Source organism: Xyrauchen texanus, chromosome 3, assembly GCF_025860055.1.
Source record: "Xyrauchen texanus isolate HMW12.3.18 chromosome 3, RBS_HiC_50CHRs, whole genome shotgun sequence".
Lineage (NCBI taxonomy): Eukaryota > Metazoa > Chordata > Actinopteri > Cypriniformes > Catostomidae > Xyrauchen > Xyrauchen texanus.
Window position 1 is genome coordinate 43,184,385 of NC_068278.1, and position 22,775 is coordinate 43,207,159.

Sequence of the window (22,775 nt, forward strand, 5' to 3'; positions counted from 1 at the left end):
GAAAGGAAAGATGCATTTCTTGAAGAAACGCTCTATCATATTTCTTACGTTTAAGAAAAATAAAATAAATAACCTTCCTTGTTTTTATGGGGTGCCCCAACCCATTCACAGTCCACGTGGAGAGAGACAATCCACTCATATTAACATTTGACATTTTGGCATATTAGAATTTGTTTTATTGTATAACAAAAATATTTATACAATTATAATGACCACATTCCAAAATTAGAGCAACAATCAAATCCCAAACTTCCCCCCCGAACCAAACAAACAGAAAAAAGAAAAACGTGCACATTAACCCCATGCATGACAGCAGCAACCGGCGTCAATCCCTCTAAACTCAAACAGTCCATGTACGCCTACGAGAGCCCCTGTAACAACTGGGTCCGGTCCGGTGCTTCTATACAAATTTTGTGAAACAGAATTACAATAATTATAAAACAAAAAAGTGTAGAGTGCCACGAAGGTGTGTTCCTCCACAAAACAAACTCCAGCCACTAGCTGAAACAGCACACACACACACACACACACACACACACACACACACACAAAGGCAGTTCCTCGGGTGGTCAAACAAATGTTCAGTGAGCCAGCCTATTCAGTCATTACATGAGTGCAACAAATGCCCTAATCACTCCAATGTCCTGCAAGAAATATTCCAGAAAACAAACTCCAAGTATGTGCAGATTCTTTCACAACTCCCAGAGGGAGTGTTATTCCACAAAACAAACTCCAGCTGCTAGGCGGAACACAAAAAGAAATGAAAAAAGCGCCTAGTTTCCTTGGAGAGTCAAGTGGATGTTCAATGAGTCAGGCCCACTAGGCAGCAACATGAAAATCACCAAATGGCTTAATCACACGATTGTCTTTATGAAGGACATCGCTTGCTGTGGGCATGTAAATATTTTGCAGCTATCCTTAGTATCTATTCTCAGTTAGGCCAGACACATCAGAGCAAAAGAGACCTTCCATTGATGTAAGAGTTTCTTGCATTCCTTGAACCGATCACGTTTCTCTCTTGTCGAATTCGCAAGGTCTGGGAACAACAAAATGCTGGGGTTCTTCCTTTACGCCTCGCCTAATATTACAAAAGATCTTTATCGGATGATCTCAGAAATTTGGCCAGAATTGATCGTGGTCTGTCTCCCTCAGCAGTCCTCCAAGCCGGAACTCTGTGAGCTTGCTTGATTTCCAGCTAATAGCCTTTTATGTCCTCATGCTCAAGAATTCCAACAATTCAGACATTGTTTCGTCGATTACGATTCTCCAAATCCAGTTTTTCCCAGATGCGTTCCAAATCCACCTTGGTCACTAGCGGATTGGCAGCTATTTCCCACTTCGATGACTCCAGATAATCGATCCGCCTCTCAACATCCGTAAATCTTGTAACCAACTCAGTGAATTTTGTTTCCATGGAAGTGATTGATCGACTTAATACAGCAAGATCCTCCAAGTCTCCAAAGAGCTTTGTCAGCATTGCCAAAATATTCATCAATTCACGCCGGATTTCTTTCAGTTCACCATCCGAATTAAGTGCGGGTCTTCTGGCCTGCTGCTGAGGGGAATCAGCCAGAGCACGTAAGTGTCTTTTAAAATCTCCAGAGCCCAGGGAATTTAAATTCTTTTAAATATTGTCTTCCCAAAACAATTAAGGATCAGGGTGTATTGACACAAATATTATAAAAACTAGCAAAGTTTGCAGAGTTCGCGTTCACTCGTCCGACCCTCGCATGGCGCCCATGAGACCTCCCTCTTATGGTGCTTTTTGATATTTTCTTGCCCCTGTGTACTCAAATTGGTTTATTTCTCACATACAGGACATAAAAAGGGCTCTAAATTTAGGGACCTCCACATTGTCCTAAAAAGCATCACAACACGGGTCTTTCATGTCAATTGAAATGAGATCTGATTGCGTGACAGTGTCTATCAGCAGGGTTCCCTCGCTCTCATTCGCCTGCTTTATTTCGTTTGGAATCTGTTTGTTTTGCCAACAGCAGTTGAGGGGCATATTTAGAAGGCTGTTTGAAAACAAACGTTTATTTTTGCAATTCCATTCAGAGGTGCAGAAATTAATCATTGCAGCTTTAAATTGACCAAACATGCTAATATAAGAATATGGCCTTATTGATATCAAAACCATATCCCCATGTGATGGAAGCTCAGACTTCTTCTTCCACTGGCTGGCCTGACTTAAGTTTTAATATCACCTGTGAAGTGAAAAGAGAGAATATTTGAAAAACGAGAGATGAGGTTGATTTTTGTTCACAAGCTGAAAATGTATGATCTCTGTAAAATGATGTTCACACCTCTTTCAGCTGAGCAATTTCCTTGTTGTCCACATTCCTCAGTGCATTGTTGGTGATGGCTTTCACTCGAGTCGCATAGCTGTGTTAAGAAATACGCAATGTATAGTGGCCCAAAAGGTATTTTTTAGATACTAAGTCACACTTAAAATGTGTCAATTTGATTGCATTGGAAACAAAATATATAACCAAGGTACATCTGCAAGCAAATGATGCTAGCCATTTTCTCAGAAAGAACTTAATTTTTCCTAGCAATTTTAGCTTTATCATTACTTTTTAAAATGATCAGTAAGGTTACTATTGGAATTATTTTCAACAAACTGCTTCCAATGCCATTTTATTGTGCCCAAATACTTTTAATTATATAATATCTTATAATCACTATAATATAACAGCAGAAAACTCTATTTGGGAGCTTTTATGCAAAAAAACAAAACAAAAACAAAATAGTCATGACCTCATGACTGACTCTGAAATAAGAGATTATTGCTTTAGATTTAGATGAGAAGAATATTTGGAGGACTTAGGACACAGAAAATTTCAGACTTGTTATAAAATTGTGAGGGTTACTGTGTGCGTATTGTTTTTCTTAGGTTGTTTGGTGCTCACATAAGCGAGGTGAGAGTTTCATCCAGGTTGTAATCAGATGGTGAGATGTTTAGGAACATGAGGGTCTTGGCATTGCCCCCCAGTGAGTCCTGCATGAGCTGGGTCAGCTTGTTGTTACGGTAGGGCACATGAGGCTGCTCCATTGACAATGCTGAAATCACATCTCCTAAAGCACTCAAGGATTTGTTAATAGAGTTTGCCTCCTAGAACAAAACACACAAAGTGAAAGACACAATTTGTCAGGAGAGGTATTTTATGTAAATTATATATTTGAGAAAACATTGGAGGTGAAGCGGTTTCAAGGCTTAATCGAAGAGATTAAATGAAGAAATCAGCATGTATTTTTTTGTTCATGAGTCCTGCATAAAACCTTCAGCTGGTCGTCTTTGGCTCCTGATTTTGCTGCTCGCTCACTTCCTGCCAGGTCCACCAGACTGAGCTTTCCGAAACTCACACTCCCATTGGTCAGATTCTGGCTCTCAATCATGATGCCAATGATCAGGTGAGAGCGTGAACTCTCTACATTCATCTCTAACAAAAGAAGTCAAAATTACTTACTTTGAAAGCTCAGATTGCTCATGCAAAATTGTACAATCCAAAAATAGATTGGGATGATTCTGTAGCTACACGCACTTTGCAGTCTCATTTAAAAAATGTAAATAAAGTTTACTTATTTTATCCATCCATCCATCCATCGTCAACCGCTTATCCTGTGTACAGGGTCGCGGGGGGCTGGAGCCTATCCCAGCTAACATTGGGCGAAAGGCGGGGGACACCCTGGACAGGTCGCCAGTCCATCCTACTTATTTTATATTTTTATTAATAATAATTAGCTCAATAAATGCACCGGGGAACATGCATGGGCTATGTGGGACATGGTTTAAATGGATTTTTATGGCATTTAATGGGGAAAACTTTTTGAAAGATAGATTGATGAAACACAGAGACCATATTAAATCTGCGTTTGCTCATGGAAGCCACACATACAGCTAAACTCAAGGACCTCCCCAATTGTTTGGAAATTTGGCAACAGTCTCTACAGAAGCAGTTCTGCCAAGTCATTCATACTGACTGTAACTAAAGCAATTAATTCAAACCATTTAACTGAACTCCTTTGAGGTTTCATTAAGCACTTACTTGTGGCTGCAATGTGACGGTTTGCACAGCCCTGCTCGAATAATGCAAAGAGTTCGCCGGCGCTGGCTGCCGTCTTTATCTCTGCTCCTTGGGCAAACACAAGCCCCTTTTTGTCCCTCTTAATTTCAATTCGCTTGCAGAATGCTTCAGTGGGGCTTACAAAGAGATCCTGTAATCGGTCGTTGTATAGCTCCAACATGTAGGCAGAAACCTGAGGATGGACAAAAGAGGGGAGGAAAGAAGAGAAGAAAGGAGGATTAGAGGGGAAAGTTTAAAGACTACCATTAAACATGTAAAGTATACCATACCTTAAACTCAAATTTAGACTCATTCTCCTGGATTATGTCAAAGATCTTGGTGAAGGTTCTCGGTATGATTCCTGGGTTCCTCTGATCTCTATCTCCAACCATTGTGAAGGTTTTCCCTGAACCCGTATGGCCATACGCAAAGATGCATATGTTAAAGCCATCAATTGCACACTGGATTAGCCTAAGAGAAATTTGCATCTATTCAGCATTCTTCATCTCTTCAAATCTGCTGAAATCTCACAAAACATGTTCATATCAGCCATCAGAATGGGAAAATAATAATGTGATCTCAGTGATTTAGACCATGGCACGATTGTTTGTGCCGGACGGGCTGGTTTGAGTATTTCAGAAAATGCTGATCCACCTGTTGTTGAGAGAGGTTAATGGAGAATGGCCAGACTGGTTCAAGCTGACAGAAAGTCTACCGATAATCACTCTGTACAAATGCAGTGAGCAGAATAGCATCTCAGAATGCTCAACACTTCGAAATTTGAGGCAGATGGTCTACAACAGCAGAAGACCACGTCGGACACTTTATTGGGATCATAGTAAAAACATAAAGCTCTAAGTGAGTGTATATATTTACTCTCCAAAAAAACTGTACTGCAGTGTTTAAAGAACAAAGCCGTCACTGTGGATGTACTGTTGGGTACATAGTTATACCCTTAAGGAGACAAAACAATGCATGCTTTTTTACACCAGTCAAGCAAGCAAGCTGACTCGTGAGATGAAATTCTTAGATGAAAATTGCTTCAGAAAATGTGCTTTTCCACAAGACTGTGCAGTTGATTTAGCCACACCCCCTTTTTCCACAACACCGCAAAACCTGTTCCCATAGTTGTCAAACACAACAGAAGCGAAATAGTGCTCTTAACTGACAAATAATAAATCAGAATACAGCATTAAGCCTCAATGACAACACCTTCAGAACACACAAAATGATTGACAGGCAGAAAGCGTCAGAGACCGTGGACACATTTTTGTTTGCCGTTTACAAAGTCTGGAGCTGTCATAGAGACTGGTGAGATACCTCATGACACTTATTTCACTGATATCTTTCACTGAAATAAGTGTAAAAATAGCTTACAGCACCTTTAAAAACCTTGTCTGATTATGACACCTTTTCACTCGCTTTTTGCACCCGTGAAATAAGGCACATAATTTAATTTAGCAAAAATGTTGCAATGGTCATGTAATGTTGATGAGACCAGGCTGAATTATGTACCAAAACGAGTTATACATTATAAATAGAGATACAGAAAAGGTCCCCTTGAGGGTTCCACCCCAGTGACGGCACTTGTACCTTAAATAGTACCTCTTTTCTGAGAGATTTTGGTCCTACAACTGGTCACTATTTCTTTAAAGTATTTGACCATTTTCATTTAAGTTTTTTTTTATGAGGTCAGAAAGCTGCATGCAAAAAAGTGTTGAGTAACACACTTTAAAGAAGTTTTAGATTGAGCATAGCATTTCAACTCCCCATGTATGACAGTAATAGCACCCTTACCCACTGGATTCCAGGAAGATCTCCTCCTGTGTACATTCTGAGTGAAAGATTTTGTCAAACTGAAACTCGCGAGGTCCTCGAGGAGTCTCCAGGATCACAGAGTAATCATCAAGACAAGCAACTATGATGTGACCTCTTCTTGCTTGCTCTGCGCGAGTCAGCGGTCTTATTCGACAGAACACTCTGATCTTACCTGTACATTACCATACAAAAAGTTAGGCATGTACTATTTATAGGTTAAAAAGTCTAATGAATTTCGATATGCACCTTTTTGATGTGTACAGCAATGTCACTTATTTTTATTTACATGTGGACAGATATCCATTAAAAACATTTCTCATGTTAAGCCTTACATAATCATTAAAAACCTTGCATGAACCTAAATGCTCTTAGCTGATTTTCCTTCTTTTGGATTTGTATACAACGGAATAAAAAGAATGAAAATTGTTTTTTCTGAGAAACCATTTAAGAATCTAGGAGATATTTGGCCCAAAGTCTCAGAGTAAATTGTGGATAGCCAAAAAAATAACTATTCCAGTTCATGTTGTGTCTGGCAACAGTTCCTATACTAACTAATTTCTTCGTAGGCCTATTTTGTCAAGCTATATGAGGGTGATATACTATGCCTTTCATATCCTCCACCATGTTGTAGTACTTCTTTCTCATGGTCCTTTCAGCTGTGTAGTTGTCAATAATCTTCTTATTTTCATCTTTGAGTTGCTTTAACTAACAGATAGAGGAGGAATATGAGATCAGATTAATAGACTTCATTTGAAACAATCACTGTGTAAATCAGTATTTAGATTATAGTTTGAAGATTACCAAGTTAGATCAGTTTAGATTATACACTAAAAGGTATATATTTGCTTAGCTGTTCTCACCTCAACTTGCAGTAATAACAGCTGCTGCCCTAAACTCTTCTCATTTTCAGCATTTAGGAATCCATTTTGTCGAACATTCTCCTCAAACTTCTAAAAAGAATGGTAGAAAGTGTGTATCAAGCAGTGTTATTGTCCTTAATGAAAATAATTTATTCTTAATAATCTTTTTCTTAACTAAAATAAAAACTGCAATGTCTAACTTCAACATAATTGAAAAACTGAAACTAAAATATATTTTTATAACTCCAAAATTGAAATATGATCAAAATTACCCTATTTTAATAAACAAGACAATGTTACTAGATAGAGGTAGCAATAGCAGGCCCTGAGAAATTGAACCCTGTTAAACATATTTAAATTATATCAGTTAACACATTAAAGGTAAAGTTCACCCAAAAATTTCATCATTTACTCACGCTCATGTAATCCCAGATGTTTATGACTTTCTTTCTTCTGCAGAACACAATGAAGATTCACAAAAAAATACCTCAGCTCTGTAGGTCCATACAATGCCTTCTTCTTGCATATCACCACGTATTGGACAGGGAGGAGAATTGATAGTAAAACAGGACTTCAATAATGATCTGTTTCTCACCTACACCTATCACATCACTTCTGAAGATATGGATTTAACCACTGGAGTCGGATGAATTACATTTACACTGCCTTTATGTGCTTTATGGAGCTTCAAAGGTGGACCCCAAAAATGAAAATATTCTTCTAAAATATTTATGTTCTGCACAAGAAAGGAAGTCATACACATTTAGGATGGCATGAATTTGATCAGAGAATTTAAATTTTTTGGGTGAACTATTCCTTTAACTTTGGCAACCATAAATCTTAAAACTAAAATAAAAACTAAATAAACTGAAACAATAAAACACACACAAAAACTAAGACTACTATAAACTAAATTACAGAGTGTAAACTATTGAAAACATAACTGAATGGACACTGAAAATGAAAAACTAAATAAAAAAAACATGGGGAGACTAGTGCAAAGTAAAATGTGTGTCTGTGTGAGTTTGTGACATACTTTGACTCTTTCATCCAGCTCTGCTGCACAAGCCTCATTTGTGTCAGACTCTAAGAATAAAACAGAAATACCCGACTACTGTAAGTACAGATTCATGCTTAAATCCATATAGAGACTAGTATTTCGCCCAATTTGTAATGCCCAATTCCCACTACTTAGTAGGTCCTCGTGGTGGCGCGGTTACTCACCTCAATCTGAGTGGCGTAGGATAAGTCTCAGGTGCCTCCGATGCTGAGACAGTCAATCCACGCATCTTATCATGTGGCTCGTTGTGCATGACACTGCGGAGACTCCCAGCATGTGGAGGCTCATGCTACTCTCCGCGAACCACGCACAACTTACCATGCACCCCATTGAGAGCGAGAACCACCAATCGCAACCTCTACCCTCCCTAGCAACCGGGCCAATTTGGTTGCTTAGGAGACCTGGCTGGAGTCACTCAGCCCACCCTGGATTCGAGGTTACGACTGCAGGGGTGGTAGTCAGCTTCAATACTCGCTGAGCTACACAGACTCCCTTTTTAATCATTAACATATTCACCAATTTACCAATCACGGTGGGTATAGCTCCTGCTCTGATGCACTCCAAAGCCACTTGTATGACTTCATGATGGAGTAAGTCGGCCTGTGATCCATCCTCCTCCTTTGGCTCTGCCCTGAGTTAACATGTATCAGTCAGTTAGGAGATGCATATGTTCAGAGTTGTGGAATTTTTTTTTTTTTAAGTTATATTCTGACTGTATAGAAACCATTATCATGATCTCACATTTTCTGCTTTGTATGATCTTGTTCCTCATCAGTCTTCTGGTTGGACTCTTCTATGGTTTGTTCTAGACTTTCTTTAATCTCTGTCATAGTTTTTCGATTGTCCACTGCCATTTGGTCAAACTGCTGCTTAGCTTCTACTAACTCAGCATAAACATGATGAGACTGGAATGCAGAGAGAAATTGCCCGCAGCATGCCAATTATAAATGGCTTAGATCAGTGTTCCCAGCCTTTTTTTGTGTGTCTTATGTACTCTCACAACCCCATCACTAAAGCTCAAGTACCTTTTCATTGACAGCAAACCAGAAATGTGTTCCTTTAACTCATTATACTGGATATCATTTAGAATAATCATTAATAATATCAAAGTAACTTTCAATAATCAATCAATTCTGTGGCGGACAAACAGACTCACTAAGTCTGCTACAAGTGACATCCACAAAAATTTATAAAACTTGGATATATTGTAAAAAACATTGTGTTTTTCAATACTAATTAACTGAAAAATCCTGAGATAAATCACAATCGTGTTTAAACCTATTAGTAGTTTTATAATTCATTTTAATCCATTGAAAGCCCTAATATTTATAAGTAATAAAAAGTACTGTTTTAGAGGTATAAAAAAAAATAATAAAAATAATTAAGTAGCCTACCACCTAGAAACCGCTTAATGACAGCTAAATTTGATTCTGAAGGAAACAGATGCGTCACACATTTCTTTGTCATAATGCAAGTTATAGATGTACCTCCACCCATCCCCCCCTGTAATCTACGCCCCTGCATCGCATATTATTCAAAAGCACCTGTTGTATAACAGCACTGAGAAGGCGAGCGTATGCTGATTGTTCAAGATCTGTCACCCTTTCTCCTCCTTCCATGAGCATTGAGATCTCTCTCTCTCTCATCAACAAGTTATCCTTCAGAACCTCCAGACGAGCTTGTGCGCCATCTAGTGGTACATCTGAGTCACCGCAGTCCTGATGGCACAGGGGAGTACAGTACAATTCAAGAATGTAATTTCACAGAAATCATACATGCCAGGTTCCCTGCAATCACCACAGAATTGACATAAAATCAATGTCTGGTCAATTGTACACAAGAGAATAGAACTTCTAACTAGTTAACAGAGGACAGCATCTTTCTACCTTTCCTTCAGAGGTTTGTTCTGGTTCTTTCTTCTCCTGAGAGGCCTCCAGCATCTCCTGGACCTTTCCCATCTCTGCCCTGGCCAACTGCAGCTCCTGCAATGCTGTCAAAGATACAGAGATTCATGGTCACTTTACTAATCATTCAAATATTTTACTTGTGTCATAAATCTGAAATGCACAGTAACTACAGTATATAGCTCTTACTTGATGCCTGGTGGTTGTTAAGGAGGTCCAATCGGGAGGAGAACAATTCCATCATCTTGTTCTGGAAAAATGTCCATCAATCCCTTTAGTCCACTAAAAGCCTCAGTCTCCAATGACAGAATCCAGTTTTAAGTGTAATGAGCACCATGTGCTCTCTTTCATTAAAATGAATATTTTGTGTTCAATACATGTTGTGTTCAATACATGTTAAGCTCAATCGACCCCATATGTGATATAATGTTGGTTATCACCACAAATAATTATTTCTCTTAGAGAATTAATGAAAGAGCATTAATGTGCAAGTGCAAAATTATTAGCTTCACATTTATGCCTTAAACCTTCCAAAAATGGGCCCCACTCACTCCCTTTGTAAATGCCTCACTTCAGTGACCTTTTTTGCTTTTTTTTTTTTTTTTTTAAAAGGATGGAGAATTTTTATTGTAATCAACATTATGCCACAAATTGGTGGTGGTGTAGTGGTCTAATGCACATAACTGGTAAACTGGTGATCAGTAAGTCACTGGTTTGATCCCCACAGCCACCACCATTGTGTCCTTGAGCAAAGCACTTAACTCCAGGTTGCTCCAGGGGGATTGCCCCTGTAATAAGGGCTCTGTAAGTCGCTTTGGATAAAAGCGTCTGCCAAATGCATAAATGTAAATAGTTTCCATTTTTCATACAAAGTCCAGTAAACATAAAAAAATCTATTTCGCTGTCTCAGTTGCTTCAGTCTCTTTATGTAATCTCAGACTGACACTATGTTCAGTGGGTGGTTTTGTGAAGCATCGTATGTGTCTAAGACTTTTGCACAGTATATACAGTATATATAAACTTAAAAGTTAAAATACAATTCCACATTTAAGTGTTTGACCTATAAAAGACATATAGTGCTGTAGAAAGATGACCTGCAATCTCTTATTTAACACTGTGACCATGGGAAAGTGAATATTTACTGTGACAGCAAAACATTTCAATTCCATTTTCACGTGTTGTAGAACCACATCGTAATACCGGGACCAACTTCTAGTCACACTAGTTTTCTAACTGCTTTGCTTCTCTCCATGACATACTGTAGTTATTCCCTCCTGCTCTGTCTTTGCTAATGTAATGAGGGCAATAGTCCATCTGCTAGTGCTATCACCTTCATAGTGGCATCTTTATGTTAAGTTGATAGAGTGTTTAAAAACCTACCGCAACAAAAATGAAAACTAAAAAATATTTATGATTATTTTTATTAAATTTTTTCAGAGCCATGAAAATGCATTTTACTTTAGTTTCATTTTTTCTAATAGTTGATTTTTATTTTATTTCAGTTTACGAAAATATGATTTAACATTTCGTTTTTGTTTATGATAATGGTGCCTACAGACTGAAGTGGCTAGATGTACAGTGAAAAAGGAGTTACATTTTGGTCTGTTCTCACCCAAAATATACATGGATTAAACCACTGGATTTTTATGGATTACTTTTATGCTGCATTTATGTGTTTTTTTTTTTGTCTCTTCAAAGTTATGGTTACAATTAACCGTGGCATCATCATCCCATGTCTGCCTTGTGAGAGTGCATATGGCCAGTTGTGATTTCCCGGTCAGTCTCGAGTTTCATGTCCAGAGCATGGTGTCTGGATCCTGACCCTTCTGTTTCGGATCCGGACAATCATGTTCCATGTCTTGTATTTGTGTGAGTGCATTGTGCTTGTCATCTTAGTGACATGCACTTGCATCAAGCATCAATCTCTCTCTCTCTCTCTCTCTCTCTCTCTCTCTCACACAGATGCACGTTGCACTCACTTTATGCTGTGCGCCCGGGTCGCAAGCTTTCTTCACTTTGTGCTGAGGCCAAACTCTTGCACAGGTGTCCCATCTTTTGCCTCGCTATGCATTCTCTCATCTTGTTTGTCTGTTGGCATGGGCGTATATTGCCTCATTGTCTTGACGATGTGCGGTCATGCCATTCGGTTGTTTTGTTTCTGTATCACCTCATGTCTCTCTGTCTTTCGTCATACCCCACCTCCTTGTTTGCGTATTATTAGTCAATTTGCCTCAACTGTCCCCTGTTAACCCATTTGATTTCTCTCCCTATTTTAGTCTCCTCGTGTTTGCTGTCCAGGGCCAGTTCGTCTTGTTTTCAGTATGTATTCCAGTCGTTCCTGTTCGTTGGTCTTGTTAATCGGTCTTGTTTCCAGTCTTGTGTTTTCAGTCCTCCTTGTCAGTTGTGTTTCTCCCACCTGGCTCCTGTTTCGGTCCGGTCAGTCCTGTTTCCCTCTGCCCCAGCCTGGTTTACCCTTTTTCCCCTTTGGGGTAGTTTATGTTCTTAGGAGTTTTGGTTTGTATTTTGCTCTTGTTATTAAATCAATTCCCTATTATTTTTTCAACTCTGCATTTGGTTCCTGCCTCCTACATTTTCTAACAGGTTTATCATACTGTTATACCTTCTCTCTGTCCCATGTTGCTAAATCTGCTTGGTTCCCCTCCTGAAGCTTTTTGTGTTGTTCCTGAAGTTGGTCATTCAGATTCTCCAGACTCTGATCAGAGGAAAATTAAATATCACACATGATATCAAAGTAGATCATATAGCCAGACAACGGCATTATGACATGATTACTCAGAATATAATCCTATATCATCTGTGAAGTTAAAGAAAACCCATGTTGTGGTGGACCACCCTGCTGAAAAGACCTGATTACACCAGTATAAATTTACCAGCTGGTTAATGCTGTTCTGGGGCTGGACCAGTAAAAAGCTGAAAAAGCTTGTAAACCAGTGTAGCCTTTCTGGTGAAGCTGGCTGAGCAGTTGATCCTCTGGCTTGTTAAGATAGATAAGAAGCCTGGAGGCAACATCAGCACAAAAGCATCCCATGTTGTCATTGCAACAGAGGGCATACAGATCCCTTACATTATATGTTTAGGTTTAGACCTGCCTGATCCTGAATTGGGGATCAGGTGTGCAGTGTATTTAGTGAGGAGAATTTGGGAAATTGGAGGAAGTATTAAAAAGTTGATGATGCCTGTGACTCACCCTGACCTTCTCTTCCCAGTGTGCATTTTTTCTGGTCACCTTATCCTGGTAAATATCCAGTATCCTCTTCAGGGTGTTAAGCTTATTTTGGTAATACGTCCTAATTTTAAGAACCGTTCTTTCCTACAAAGACACACATTTACTGATACAGCCATATATACACTTAAACATCCATAACAGAATTGCATTCTTGATTTTTGTTCAATTGAATGATCAGTGGTAAACAAGCTTTGTCACCTGGTTCTCCCTTGATGCAATTAGAAAATTCTCCTCCAGTTCATGAAGCGTCTCCCGATGACTGTTCTTCATTGCCATCATATCATCTGTCATCTGTTGGCATGGTGACAACCATAAACAAAAAATACATAGTGGCGATGGAAATTCAAATGGATCTGCCCATTTTGGTATTCATGGGATTATTGTCCCATTCTGCATACCAGGGTACAGCATAATATATTACACCTAACCGCTCTGAACTTGACACACCAAGTAAACATGACTCAGGGTGTGTACTGGGAATGGCTGAGACTAGTCCTTATGAAAATCAATAATTTTGGATTTTGAAATGATGTTTTATAATGTCTAGTTATGAATTGGATTTGAAGGAGCAAAAACACATGACATCAAATGAATGAACCATTACCACCCAATGCCTCCTGGCAACAGAGGGAGTGACAGACATGTGACTAGTGCAAAACTGTGTTCCTAACAAAAAGCTTTGTGTTCTTGACCAAAATAAAATGCTCCCTATAAGAAAGCATCAGGAGTGGTTTCTACGTACTTGGGTTATGCACAGCTTGGCAGAATCATATGGGATAAACATCTTGACATCCATTGGAGCTTCATCCTCACATTCAATTACTCGTGCACTCACAGAAGACACATTGGATGCTATGAATTAAATTGCAAATTATTTTTAGATTGAACTTCTTTCTACACTTCTACACAGTAACTACAACCACCTTTGCCAGAGCTTACCTTTGCCAGTGGATTTTGGATCACGATGGCGGTCTACGCCGATCCATCGTTTGAATGTGTTCCATTTGAGTCTACTGTTTCTCAGCCATGAGACCTCACGTTTAGCTGCAACTTCAAAAATGAACATGCAGTTACAGTAACACTTCTCTCATCAAGCTCTGTTGGGGAGTCTAGAGCTTATTTTACACAACCTTGATGAGTACTGTACCTATATCAGTGTTAAAGTGTTATGTCCCCCATCTGGATCGGGGATAGCCTGTGATGAGTTTTTTTTTTTTCACCAAAGTCAGATGCTTTGAATTCACAGGTATTCATCCTTTGAAGATGAATGTGTTAAATTCCCTTTAAAAGTTTATATATCGTTAGGAGTGTTACGACTTCTGACATAACGGTGTGCTCTAGTTTAGGAAATCCATGCAATCCATGTCATAGATCATATTGTACTTTATAAAAAAATAAAAAAAACAAATTAAAAAAAAAGTTAAAATCTGTTATGTATTTACACTCACCTAAAGGATTATTAGGAACACCATACTAATACTGTGTTTGACCCCCTTTCGCCTTCAGAACTGCCTTAATTCTACGTGGCATTGATTCAACAAGGTGCTGAAAGCATTCTTTAGAAATATTGGCCCATATTGATAGGATAGCATCTTGCAGTTGATGGAGATTTGTGGGATGCACATCCAGGGCACGAAGCTCCCGTTCCACCACATCCCAAAGATGCTCTATTGGGTTGAGATCTGGTGACTGTGGGGGCCATTTTAGTACAGTGAACTCATTGTCATGTTCAAGAAACCAATTTGAAATGATTCAAGCTTTGTGACATGGTGCATTATCCTGCTGGAAGTAGCCATCAGAGGATGGGTACATGGTGGCCATAAAGGGATGGACATGGTCAGAAACAATGCTCAGGTAGGCCGTGGCATTTAAACGATGCCCAATTGGCACTAAGGGGCCTAAAGTGTGCCAAGAAAACATCCCCCACACCATTACACCACCACCACCAGCCTGCACAGTGGTAACAAGGCATGATGGATCCATGTTCTCATTCTGTTTATGCCAAATTCTGACTCTACCATCTGAATGTCTCAACAGAAATCGAGACTCATCAGACCAGGCAACATTTTTCCAGTCTTCAACTGTCCAATTTTGGTGAGCTCTTGCAAATTGTAGCCTCTTTTTCCTATTTGTAGTGGAGATGAGTGGTACCCGGTGGGGTCTTCTGCTGTTGTAGCCCATCCGCCTCAAGGTTGTGCGTGTTGTGGCTTCACAAATGTTTTGCTGCATACCTCGGTTGTAACGAGTGGTTATTTCAGGCAAAGTTGCTCTTCTATCAGCTTGAATCAGTTGGCCCATTCTCCTCTGACCTCTAGCATCAAAAAGGCATTTTCGCCCACAGGACTGCCTCATACTGGATGTTTTTCCCTTTTCACACCATTCTTTGTAAACCCTAGAAATGGTTGTGCGTGAAAATCCCAGTAACTGAGCAGATTGTGAAATACTCAGACCGGCCCGTCTGGCACCAACAACCATGCCACGCTCAAAATTGCTTAAATCACCTTTTTTTCCCATTCTGACATTCAGTTTGGAGTTCAGGAGATTGTCTTGACCAGGACCACACCCCTAAATGCATTGAAGCAACTGCCATGTGATTGGTTGATTAGATAATTGCATTAATGAGAAATTGAACAGGTGTTCCTAATAATCCTTTAGGTGAGTGTAAATTGTATTTTATGTTAGATTGGATAATTTTTTAAAAAGAAACACTTTGTGTTTCTGTGAACACTTGAAGGACTGAGTGAATCATGCATTTTGTAACAATAACATTCATGGACAACCCCAATTCCAAAAAAGTTGGGACTGTTTGGAAAATGCTAATAAAAACAAAAAGTAGTGATTTGTAAATTATATTCACCCTTTGCTAAATTGAAAACACTGCAACTAAACATTATATGATGTTTTACCTTATGAATTTCTTCATTTTTTATGTATAGTAATTTCAAATAAGATGATTGAAACACACACCAAAAATGCTGAGACAGGGCCATTTCATTTAACTAATAACAATTTAGTTAAATTAACAAGGCAATGTGAAACAGGAGATGTTAAACAGGTGAGGCAATCTTGTTGAGCCTAGTCCTTCAAGAGCAATTATCATTCGAGATTTGTAATTTTGCCAACAGATGCCTCAGCAAATAATCCAGCACTTTGAGAACAATGTTGCCCAAAGACAAACTTGAAGGATTTGGGGCATTTCACCCTCTACAGTGCACAGTATAATTAGAAGATTCAAGTAATATGGTCAAATCTCGGTGCGTAAAGGGCAAGAAGAAAACCACTTCTGAATACACGCAATCTCTGATCCCTCAGATGTCACTATCTTAAAAAAACATAATTCATCTGTAATGGATATCATGAACATGGGCTTGGGATTACTTTAGTAAACCTTTGTTAGTCAACACCATTCGCCGCTGCAGGAGATCCACAGATGCAAGTTAAAACTTTACTATGCAAAGCAAAAGCCATACAACAACACTGTCCAGAAGCGCTGCCGACTTCTCTAGGCTCGTTCTCATCTTAGATGGAAAGTAGAACAGTGGAACCGTGTTTTTTGGTCCAATGAGTCCAATGGTCCAATGAGTCCTCATTTGAAATAGTTTTTGAAAAACACAGCCGTTGTGTTCTCTGGGCCAAAGAGGAAAAGGACCATCCAAGCTGTTATCAGTGTCAGGTCCAAAAGCCAGTGTCTGTATGGGCCAGGGGTGTTCAGTGCCCATGGTATGGGTAACTTGCACATCTGTCACACTTTCTTAATCTTAAACTTGTGTCTTCAGTGTCTAGAGGGTTAATAAGTGTTATTAGAAGAAATTGTTATGTTTCACAGTGGTAAACATTCAACTGTTCCAACTTTTTTTGGAGTGTGTTTCAATCATCTGATTTGAAATTACTGTACATAAAATAAAAAAATAAAAACGAAATTCACAAGGTAAAACATCATATAATGTGTTGTTGTAGTCCTTTCAATATAGCAAAGAGTGAATATAATTTGCAAATCACTCCTTTTTGTTTCTATTATCATTTTTCATACTGTCCCAACTTTTTCAGAATTGGGGTTGTATGAGAACTCATTAAATTTATCTTAAATTTATTATAATTTATATTAATTAGTAATATTGGTTTATTTCTCACAATTTTGCAAGATTTTTTACAGAAATGAATACAATGAGAGAACACATTCATCTTCATTATTTATTCCTTTATTTAAATCTACATTAACAGATTTATGGCATTTAATTAAACATGCAGTTTGATGATAGCTGAACAGTAATTATGTAGCATAATAAACAATTATGCCACTATTAACCATAATTCTACAATACCACTGAATACACATTTGGCATTATATTAAGTAGCCTTTTGCTATAAGTAATTATATCACTATTTACTGCAATATTTTCATAATATCCCAGAATAAAAAAAAAAAAATAATTATATAAAGTAGCCTTTACATGACAAAATATATTATCCATGTTTATATATTGTGTTTAACCTTCAGTATATACTCAAATGTAGAAATTACTTTCACTTAGTTACTTTACGTGCAAGCATAATCTTTCTGTTCTCTTCAAATATGCTTTCAGAAGTGGTATAAACATCATGTTGCAATGTTTGTTCCAGACTTTCTTTCTTAAAAGAAAAAAAAGAAAGAAAAAAGCTATGTAAATAAATTAATACACATTACAAAACAGTAGTGATTGTATGTTTTTTTTTTTTTTTTTTTGTTTTTGTGTTTGTTGTCGGAATGTAAACATTTTATTAAGTTGAAATCAGTCATACTGTAGTTAAAAGTAAGTTTAGGTATGTATTATTGTTTAGTTGTTAAGATTAAATAAGTGTTAGAACAATATTAGTCAATATTAAGGGTTTAGGATATGTTGAGGTCTTGGAAGGTAATAGGATTCATCTGCAACTTTAAATTCACCTCTGTCTTTATCCTGATCAAGGAGTGTGTTGTGAATGTTACATGTTCTACACCATTGAACCTCTTCTCGCAGGTCTGGCACACTGCCTGGCAGTTCCTCTGACGCCGACACGATGGGATGGGAAAGTACTACTCGGCTGGGGCCCACCTGATCATCGTGAGATTTAGAATGGTCAGTGGTCTCCCATGCACCTAAAGATAAAAGAAAACTGTGTTTTCAACCAAACACATTACATTATGGGAAAACTGAACTTTTTCAACCAAAAACATTTCATTAATGGGTAAAACAAAACATAAATCCTGATGAACACACACACACACACATAGAAAAAGACTTCCTACTGAACACAGTTTTGGAAAATCCTTTATTGCTCAACATATAAAAGCTGTGTGTGTGATGACACAATATCAAATATGACTAAATTACCATTACTATTGATAGTATTACCATTTTAGGTAGATGTAGGCGTTTGTGTGTGTGTGCTATTTACGTACGTTGTTTTGCTGCCGGGGCAACGATGTGGTTGCGTAACTTCCTGCCCATGAAGTTGAAAGACATGGACCCATTTTCTGCTCCAGAATTTACATACATGAGTGTCTTTTTCTCTGTTTTTATTTGACAATGAGCAAGAAACAAGTCACATATGTCACAATAATAACAACACTGAAGCAGCGTTTGTTTGTAGATTACACTCTGAGCTGACTGTATCTACATGATAACACTAAGATTTCTCCACAATATCTACCCTCACTGGAACCAGACAAACATGCAAACCACCCAATAAGGTGAATTCAACTTAAATGTTAGCTTTACAAATGGAGAAATACATTCCATTCCCTCTCAGTCCATACTTTTAACAATATCTTGAATAGAAAATGAAGAGCTTCACCCTAATATACAAAAATCAGATGACGAGAATTAAAAATGTATGGTATGCAGCAGTTTACCACCACTGGTTAGAATTGTTTTAGACAGATCTCTGATGAAATGCACAGCCTCCCAGGCTAAAATTATTTTAATGTAAGCAGTCTAAACAACCTAATTAAAGAATATAACATATAAACAAATCTGGCTACATGACACAGATTCCGAGGTATTACCTTAATTCAAAGATGACACTTGACTGCAGGCCACTGAACGTATACCTGGCTGGCAAATGTAGTAGAGAAAAACTGGAAAGATGCTTGTTTTTGCGAGGAACCAAACTCTCAATACTTGTTAAATATTAACATCTGTGGATGAGGTTTCAGTGGGGATAAGCTTGCTTGATTGGCCAACACAAGCTGCAGACTGTCATCAGGTTTCCAATGTGTAAGATACAGATTGTAACTAGATCCACATAGGTATATCTCTCTAGGACAATGCTATTGGAAACCTGTATTGTGGTCATCTGTCAGGTTTATGAATTACCGTCTTCCATTAATAAAGACTTTAATGGTTTTTTTTAATGAATTAAAAATAATCACATGATCATACATGATGTGCTTGCTTTCTGTACCAATGTTTGTGTAGGCCTGATATTCAACCCTGTACTAAGACAAGGAAATGGTAATGGAGAAGTCTAAACTAGTTAATCTGCATTAACCCTTGTATAGTTTTCACTCCCTGAATAATGTTTTTTTTTTTAAAATAATAAGGCAATAAATTAATAACTACTTGCTTGATCTAAACAAAATAGGTGTAAGTTTAAAGGGGTCATGACATGGGTTTTTTTTATTGTATTATTATGTTCCCTTAGGTCCCATTATAGTATTAATATATTTTTTTTTAAGAAAAACTTTTAAAAACTAGTGATTTATGACCTTTTCCCACCCTGTTTCTCATCCTCTGATTCAAACAGTCTGTTTTGGGGGCGTTTTCCATTTAAGACTTCAGTGTTAACGCCCACTGTTATGATTGGCTAACGTCAGTGCCTATGTATCAATTATTGACGCCCCCAGCCAGAACAATATGCAAGTAAACTAAGTAAAAACACTGTGATTATTCATAATGAATGAAATTGCGCTTTAAAAAGTAGCTTAAAGTTTAAAATAGATTACTTACAGTTTGCATCGTCGTTGTTCCCAGAATAGTCGGCACGGACTTATCTTTGAGCAACAGTTTTCTGGCAAAGCCAGCATCAAATTGAGATTTGTTCTCAAAACAGTCATCCTTAAAATGTACAGAACAAACGCTTAAGTTAACACTGCCGTGACTGGGACGTCCGCAAAAAATAAACTGCATCCATTTTTCCCTGAAGTCTGGATCTTTCGGCAGCTTATTCAGAGGTTTTGTTTGACCACAGCCAGGAACAGCACATCTGTGTGGCATCGTAATTTTCCTGTGCACAAGTAGTCTCTGTCAGAGCTCGCTGTCCATCGACTGAACACTTGTGAGGCGCACGGCGATACGAAATGAGCGTAGTTATCTTGTGCTGGAGGCGGTCATATGCAAACGCTGGTACGTCACTTCTAACCGTCACGTCACTTCTAACCGTCACGTCACTTCTAACCATGAATCCAGAACGAGCTGTATTTTGAGCTTGATTAAATAAATGATTCGTTTAGAATGGGGAGGACGTCTTAAAATATTAAACTTGCAGGACGTTTTAATGATACAAAGATCTCTTATATACCAAAAGATCAAGGCAAATTTGGTTTCTCATGTCATGACCCCTTTAAAACTTAGAATATGGACTTTACAAGTGCATATAGCTGATCCTACCAATTCTAAAAAAAAAAAAACACTTTTTAATTTGACCCAGAGACTTTCATCAAGATCTTTGAGCAGACAGCTGGAGCGTGGAACTGTACCTAGTGGACAGCCCACCTACTACAGTTGTTGTCCGGGAAGCCCAGCTCATGGCCCAACAACTCCCTGCATCCAAACTCCTGGTGTACGAGGACTTAAAGAAAGCCATCTTTCCTTAAGGGGAATGTGTGTGGATGGGTTATTCAACCTCTTTTTGTCTCTCACGTGGAGAATGCCAGCTCCGTTACCCAGACAACAGCTCATTCTACAATTATCCCATCATCGGCAGCACCTGCTCCCATTTAACCAGTTCCCTTATTATGCTTCCCTTGTGTTGAGTCCTGTGTCTAATTGCTTATTGTTCTTTCTTTTAAATGTTTGTCGGTTGGTTCCTATTCTTGTAACTTTGATAGGTTTCTGTTGACCTCTCTCATCAAATAGGTGCTTCTGTCCACAGAACTGCCACTCACTGGATGTTTTTTATTTTTGGCACCATTCTGAGTAAACTCTAGAGACTGTTGTGTGTGAGAATACCAGTGGATCATCAGTTACAGAAATACTCAAACCAGCCTATCTGGCACGAACAATAATGCCCTGGTCAAAATCACAAAGATCACATTTTTTTCCCCATATCCTGATGGTTGATGTGAACATTAACTGGAGCTCCTGACCTGTTTATGAATGATTTTATGAATTGCAATGCTGCCACACAATTGGCTGATTAGATAATCACAAGAATAAGTAGGTGTACAGGTGTTCCTAATAAAGTGCTCATTGAGTGTACATAGAGAATGTCAAATAACATTCAAACAATAAATATGGAGAAACAGTTTTTTTGTTACATCACTCTGAGCAAATAGTAAATTAACATCACATGTTCGTGTTAGCTTCTTTTAGGAAGAAAATTATTTAAAATGTTGAACACCACAAATTTGATTGTAGCTAGACCTAATTGTAAATACTAAATGACAGTTTAAAAGGTTTGAGGTTTACATGGTAAAGCAGAAGGTGTGAGGAAATAATGAAAACAATATAAAAGGCAAAAAACATGAAAAGAGTTATTCGGGCCAGTGTTAGGTCAGTGCTGCTCATTGGCGTGTGTTGACAGGTCTTGGTCTGTCTTCACAATACTTCAAGAAGTTGACATGTATGGACTCTGAAAAAGTGTCAATCTTTTGTCTTAGGAATGTGAACTGCTAGGTAGCTATGTTGTCTCCTTGCTATCAATTCGTTTTTTACTTTGTGTTGCATAGAGGAATGTGGGAAAACCAGAAACGTTGTAGAAGCACAAAATTTGTTTTTCTTTTTGTTCTCGAATGCCCTTTTCTCACAAATGCAGTTAAATTATCAGTTTATCAATCTAATTTAACCCAAAATGTTTCTTCATTTTTACTGAACCATGATTCTAAAAATAAAACATGTGCAACCCAGGGATGGTGATTAAAGGAAGTAAAAAGTTCAGATGGTTCACATAAGAGACAGCCCATATAGCTCGGATAGAAAGTTATTTTGTTCCACGCCCCCACCTTTGGCTACACATTGCGTACCTTTAGCAACTGCAGCCTTTCAATATACACTATTTTCTGAATCAAATTGTGTTGGCTTGGGAAAGCCTCCCTCTGGTCACGGGCATGTTGTTTATGTATACAGCTAAATACACATAGCTTGGTGGACTGATCTCACTCAGTTGAATCCACTGCTTGCTGCTCCTTGAAAAGCTGTCTGTAACTGCTTATCTATGATCAGTTACTCTTATACCCAAACCTTAACCATAGTGGGATGGGAAAAGCTGAGTCTAGGTCAGTGGTTTTGGGCAACAGCAACTTTTCTGCCTTTGTTTGATAAGAGGGAGACAGGAAACAACAAGGGAGAAAAGGGGGAAATTATCAGGAAAGGACCTCGATTCTGGACTAACTTGTTTGGTGATCTTGATGATGATAGTAATAATTTAAATAATGTAAAGTATATGACCTGAAATTTAAAGATCTTTTGTATGGAAAGTATGACTCTACGGTGCAATAAATCTAATGTTAAATATGTTTAAAAAAGAAAAACATACCAGGGAGCAGGTTCTGCTTGACCCTGTGTTTAATGGAAAGTGGGAAAGAAGACCTGCCCAGTCAACACCCAACTGCAGCTTAACAGTTAAACTGATGTTGCTAGG

General features: G+C 38.2%; 2 protein-coding genes across 2 annotated transcripts; both read right to left on the bottom strand.

Annotated features, from left to right (window-relative positions):
* On the bottom strand, positions 1 to 6,509 carry LOC127627065 (uncharacterized). The gene is made up of 8 exons (XM_052103288.1): positions 6,491 to 6,509; positions 5,865 to 6,057; positions 4,358 to 4,538; positions 4,050 to 4,260; positions 3,283 to 3,443; positions 2,913 to 3,115; positions 2,307 to 2,385; positions 1 to 2,207 (listed from the first exon to the last, which is right to left on the bottom strand). Exons 1-8 carry the CDS (start codon positions 6,507 to 6,509, stop codon positions 2,160 to 2,162), a joined length of 1,095 nt encoding a protein of 364 aa, XP_051959248.1. The 3' UTR covers positions 1 to 2,159.
* A 256-nt stretch (positions 6,510 to 6,765) lies between these two features.
* On the bottom strand, positions 6,766 to 14,022 carry LOC127624878 (uncharacterized). The gene is made up of 12 exons (XM_052099834.1): positions 13,896 to 14,022; positions 13,699 to 13,808; positions 13,155 to 13,247; positions 12,918 to 13,040; positions 12,330 to 12,422; positions 9,899 to 9,959; positions 9,692 to 9,795; positions 9,350 to 9,523; positions 8,547 to 8,710; positions 8,330 to 8,431; positions 7,782 to 7,831; positions 6,766 to 6,835 (listed from the first exon to the last, which is right to left on the bottom strand). The coding sequence occupies exons 1-10, from the start codon at positions 14,020 to 14,022 to the stop codon at positions 8,386 to 8,388; spliced, it is 1,095 nt and encodes a 364-aa protein (XP_051955794.1). The 3' UTR covers positions 6,766 to 6,835; positions 7,782 to 7,831; positions 8,330 to 8,385.
* Between the last annotated feature and the right edge of the window lie 8,753 nt (positions 14,023 to 22,775).

Coding starts and splice junctions, on each gene's coding strand:
- LOC127627065 (XM_052103288.1), bottom strand. Junction 4,261..4,357: donor AGTCTAAATTTGAGTTTAAG/GTATGGTATACT, acceptor GTCCATCCTCAG/GTTTCTGCCTACATGTTGGA. Junction 2,386..2,912: donor GAAACTCTCACCTCGCTTAT/GTGAGCACCAAA, acceptor TTCTTAACACAG/CTATGCGACTCGAGTGAAAG.
- LOC127624878 (XM_052099834.1), bottom strand. CDS start 14,022: ATGTTCATTTTTGAAGTTGCAGCTAAACGTGAGGTCTCATGGCTGAGA. Junction 13,248..13,698: donor CCAAGCTGTGCATAACCCAA/GTACGTAGAAAC, acceptor CCATGCCAACAG/ATGACAGATGATATGATGGC. Junction 9,960..12,329: donor CAACATGGGACAGAGAGAAG/GTATAACAGTAT, acceptor ACATTTTTCCAG/AACAAGATGATGGAATTGTT.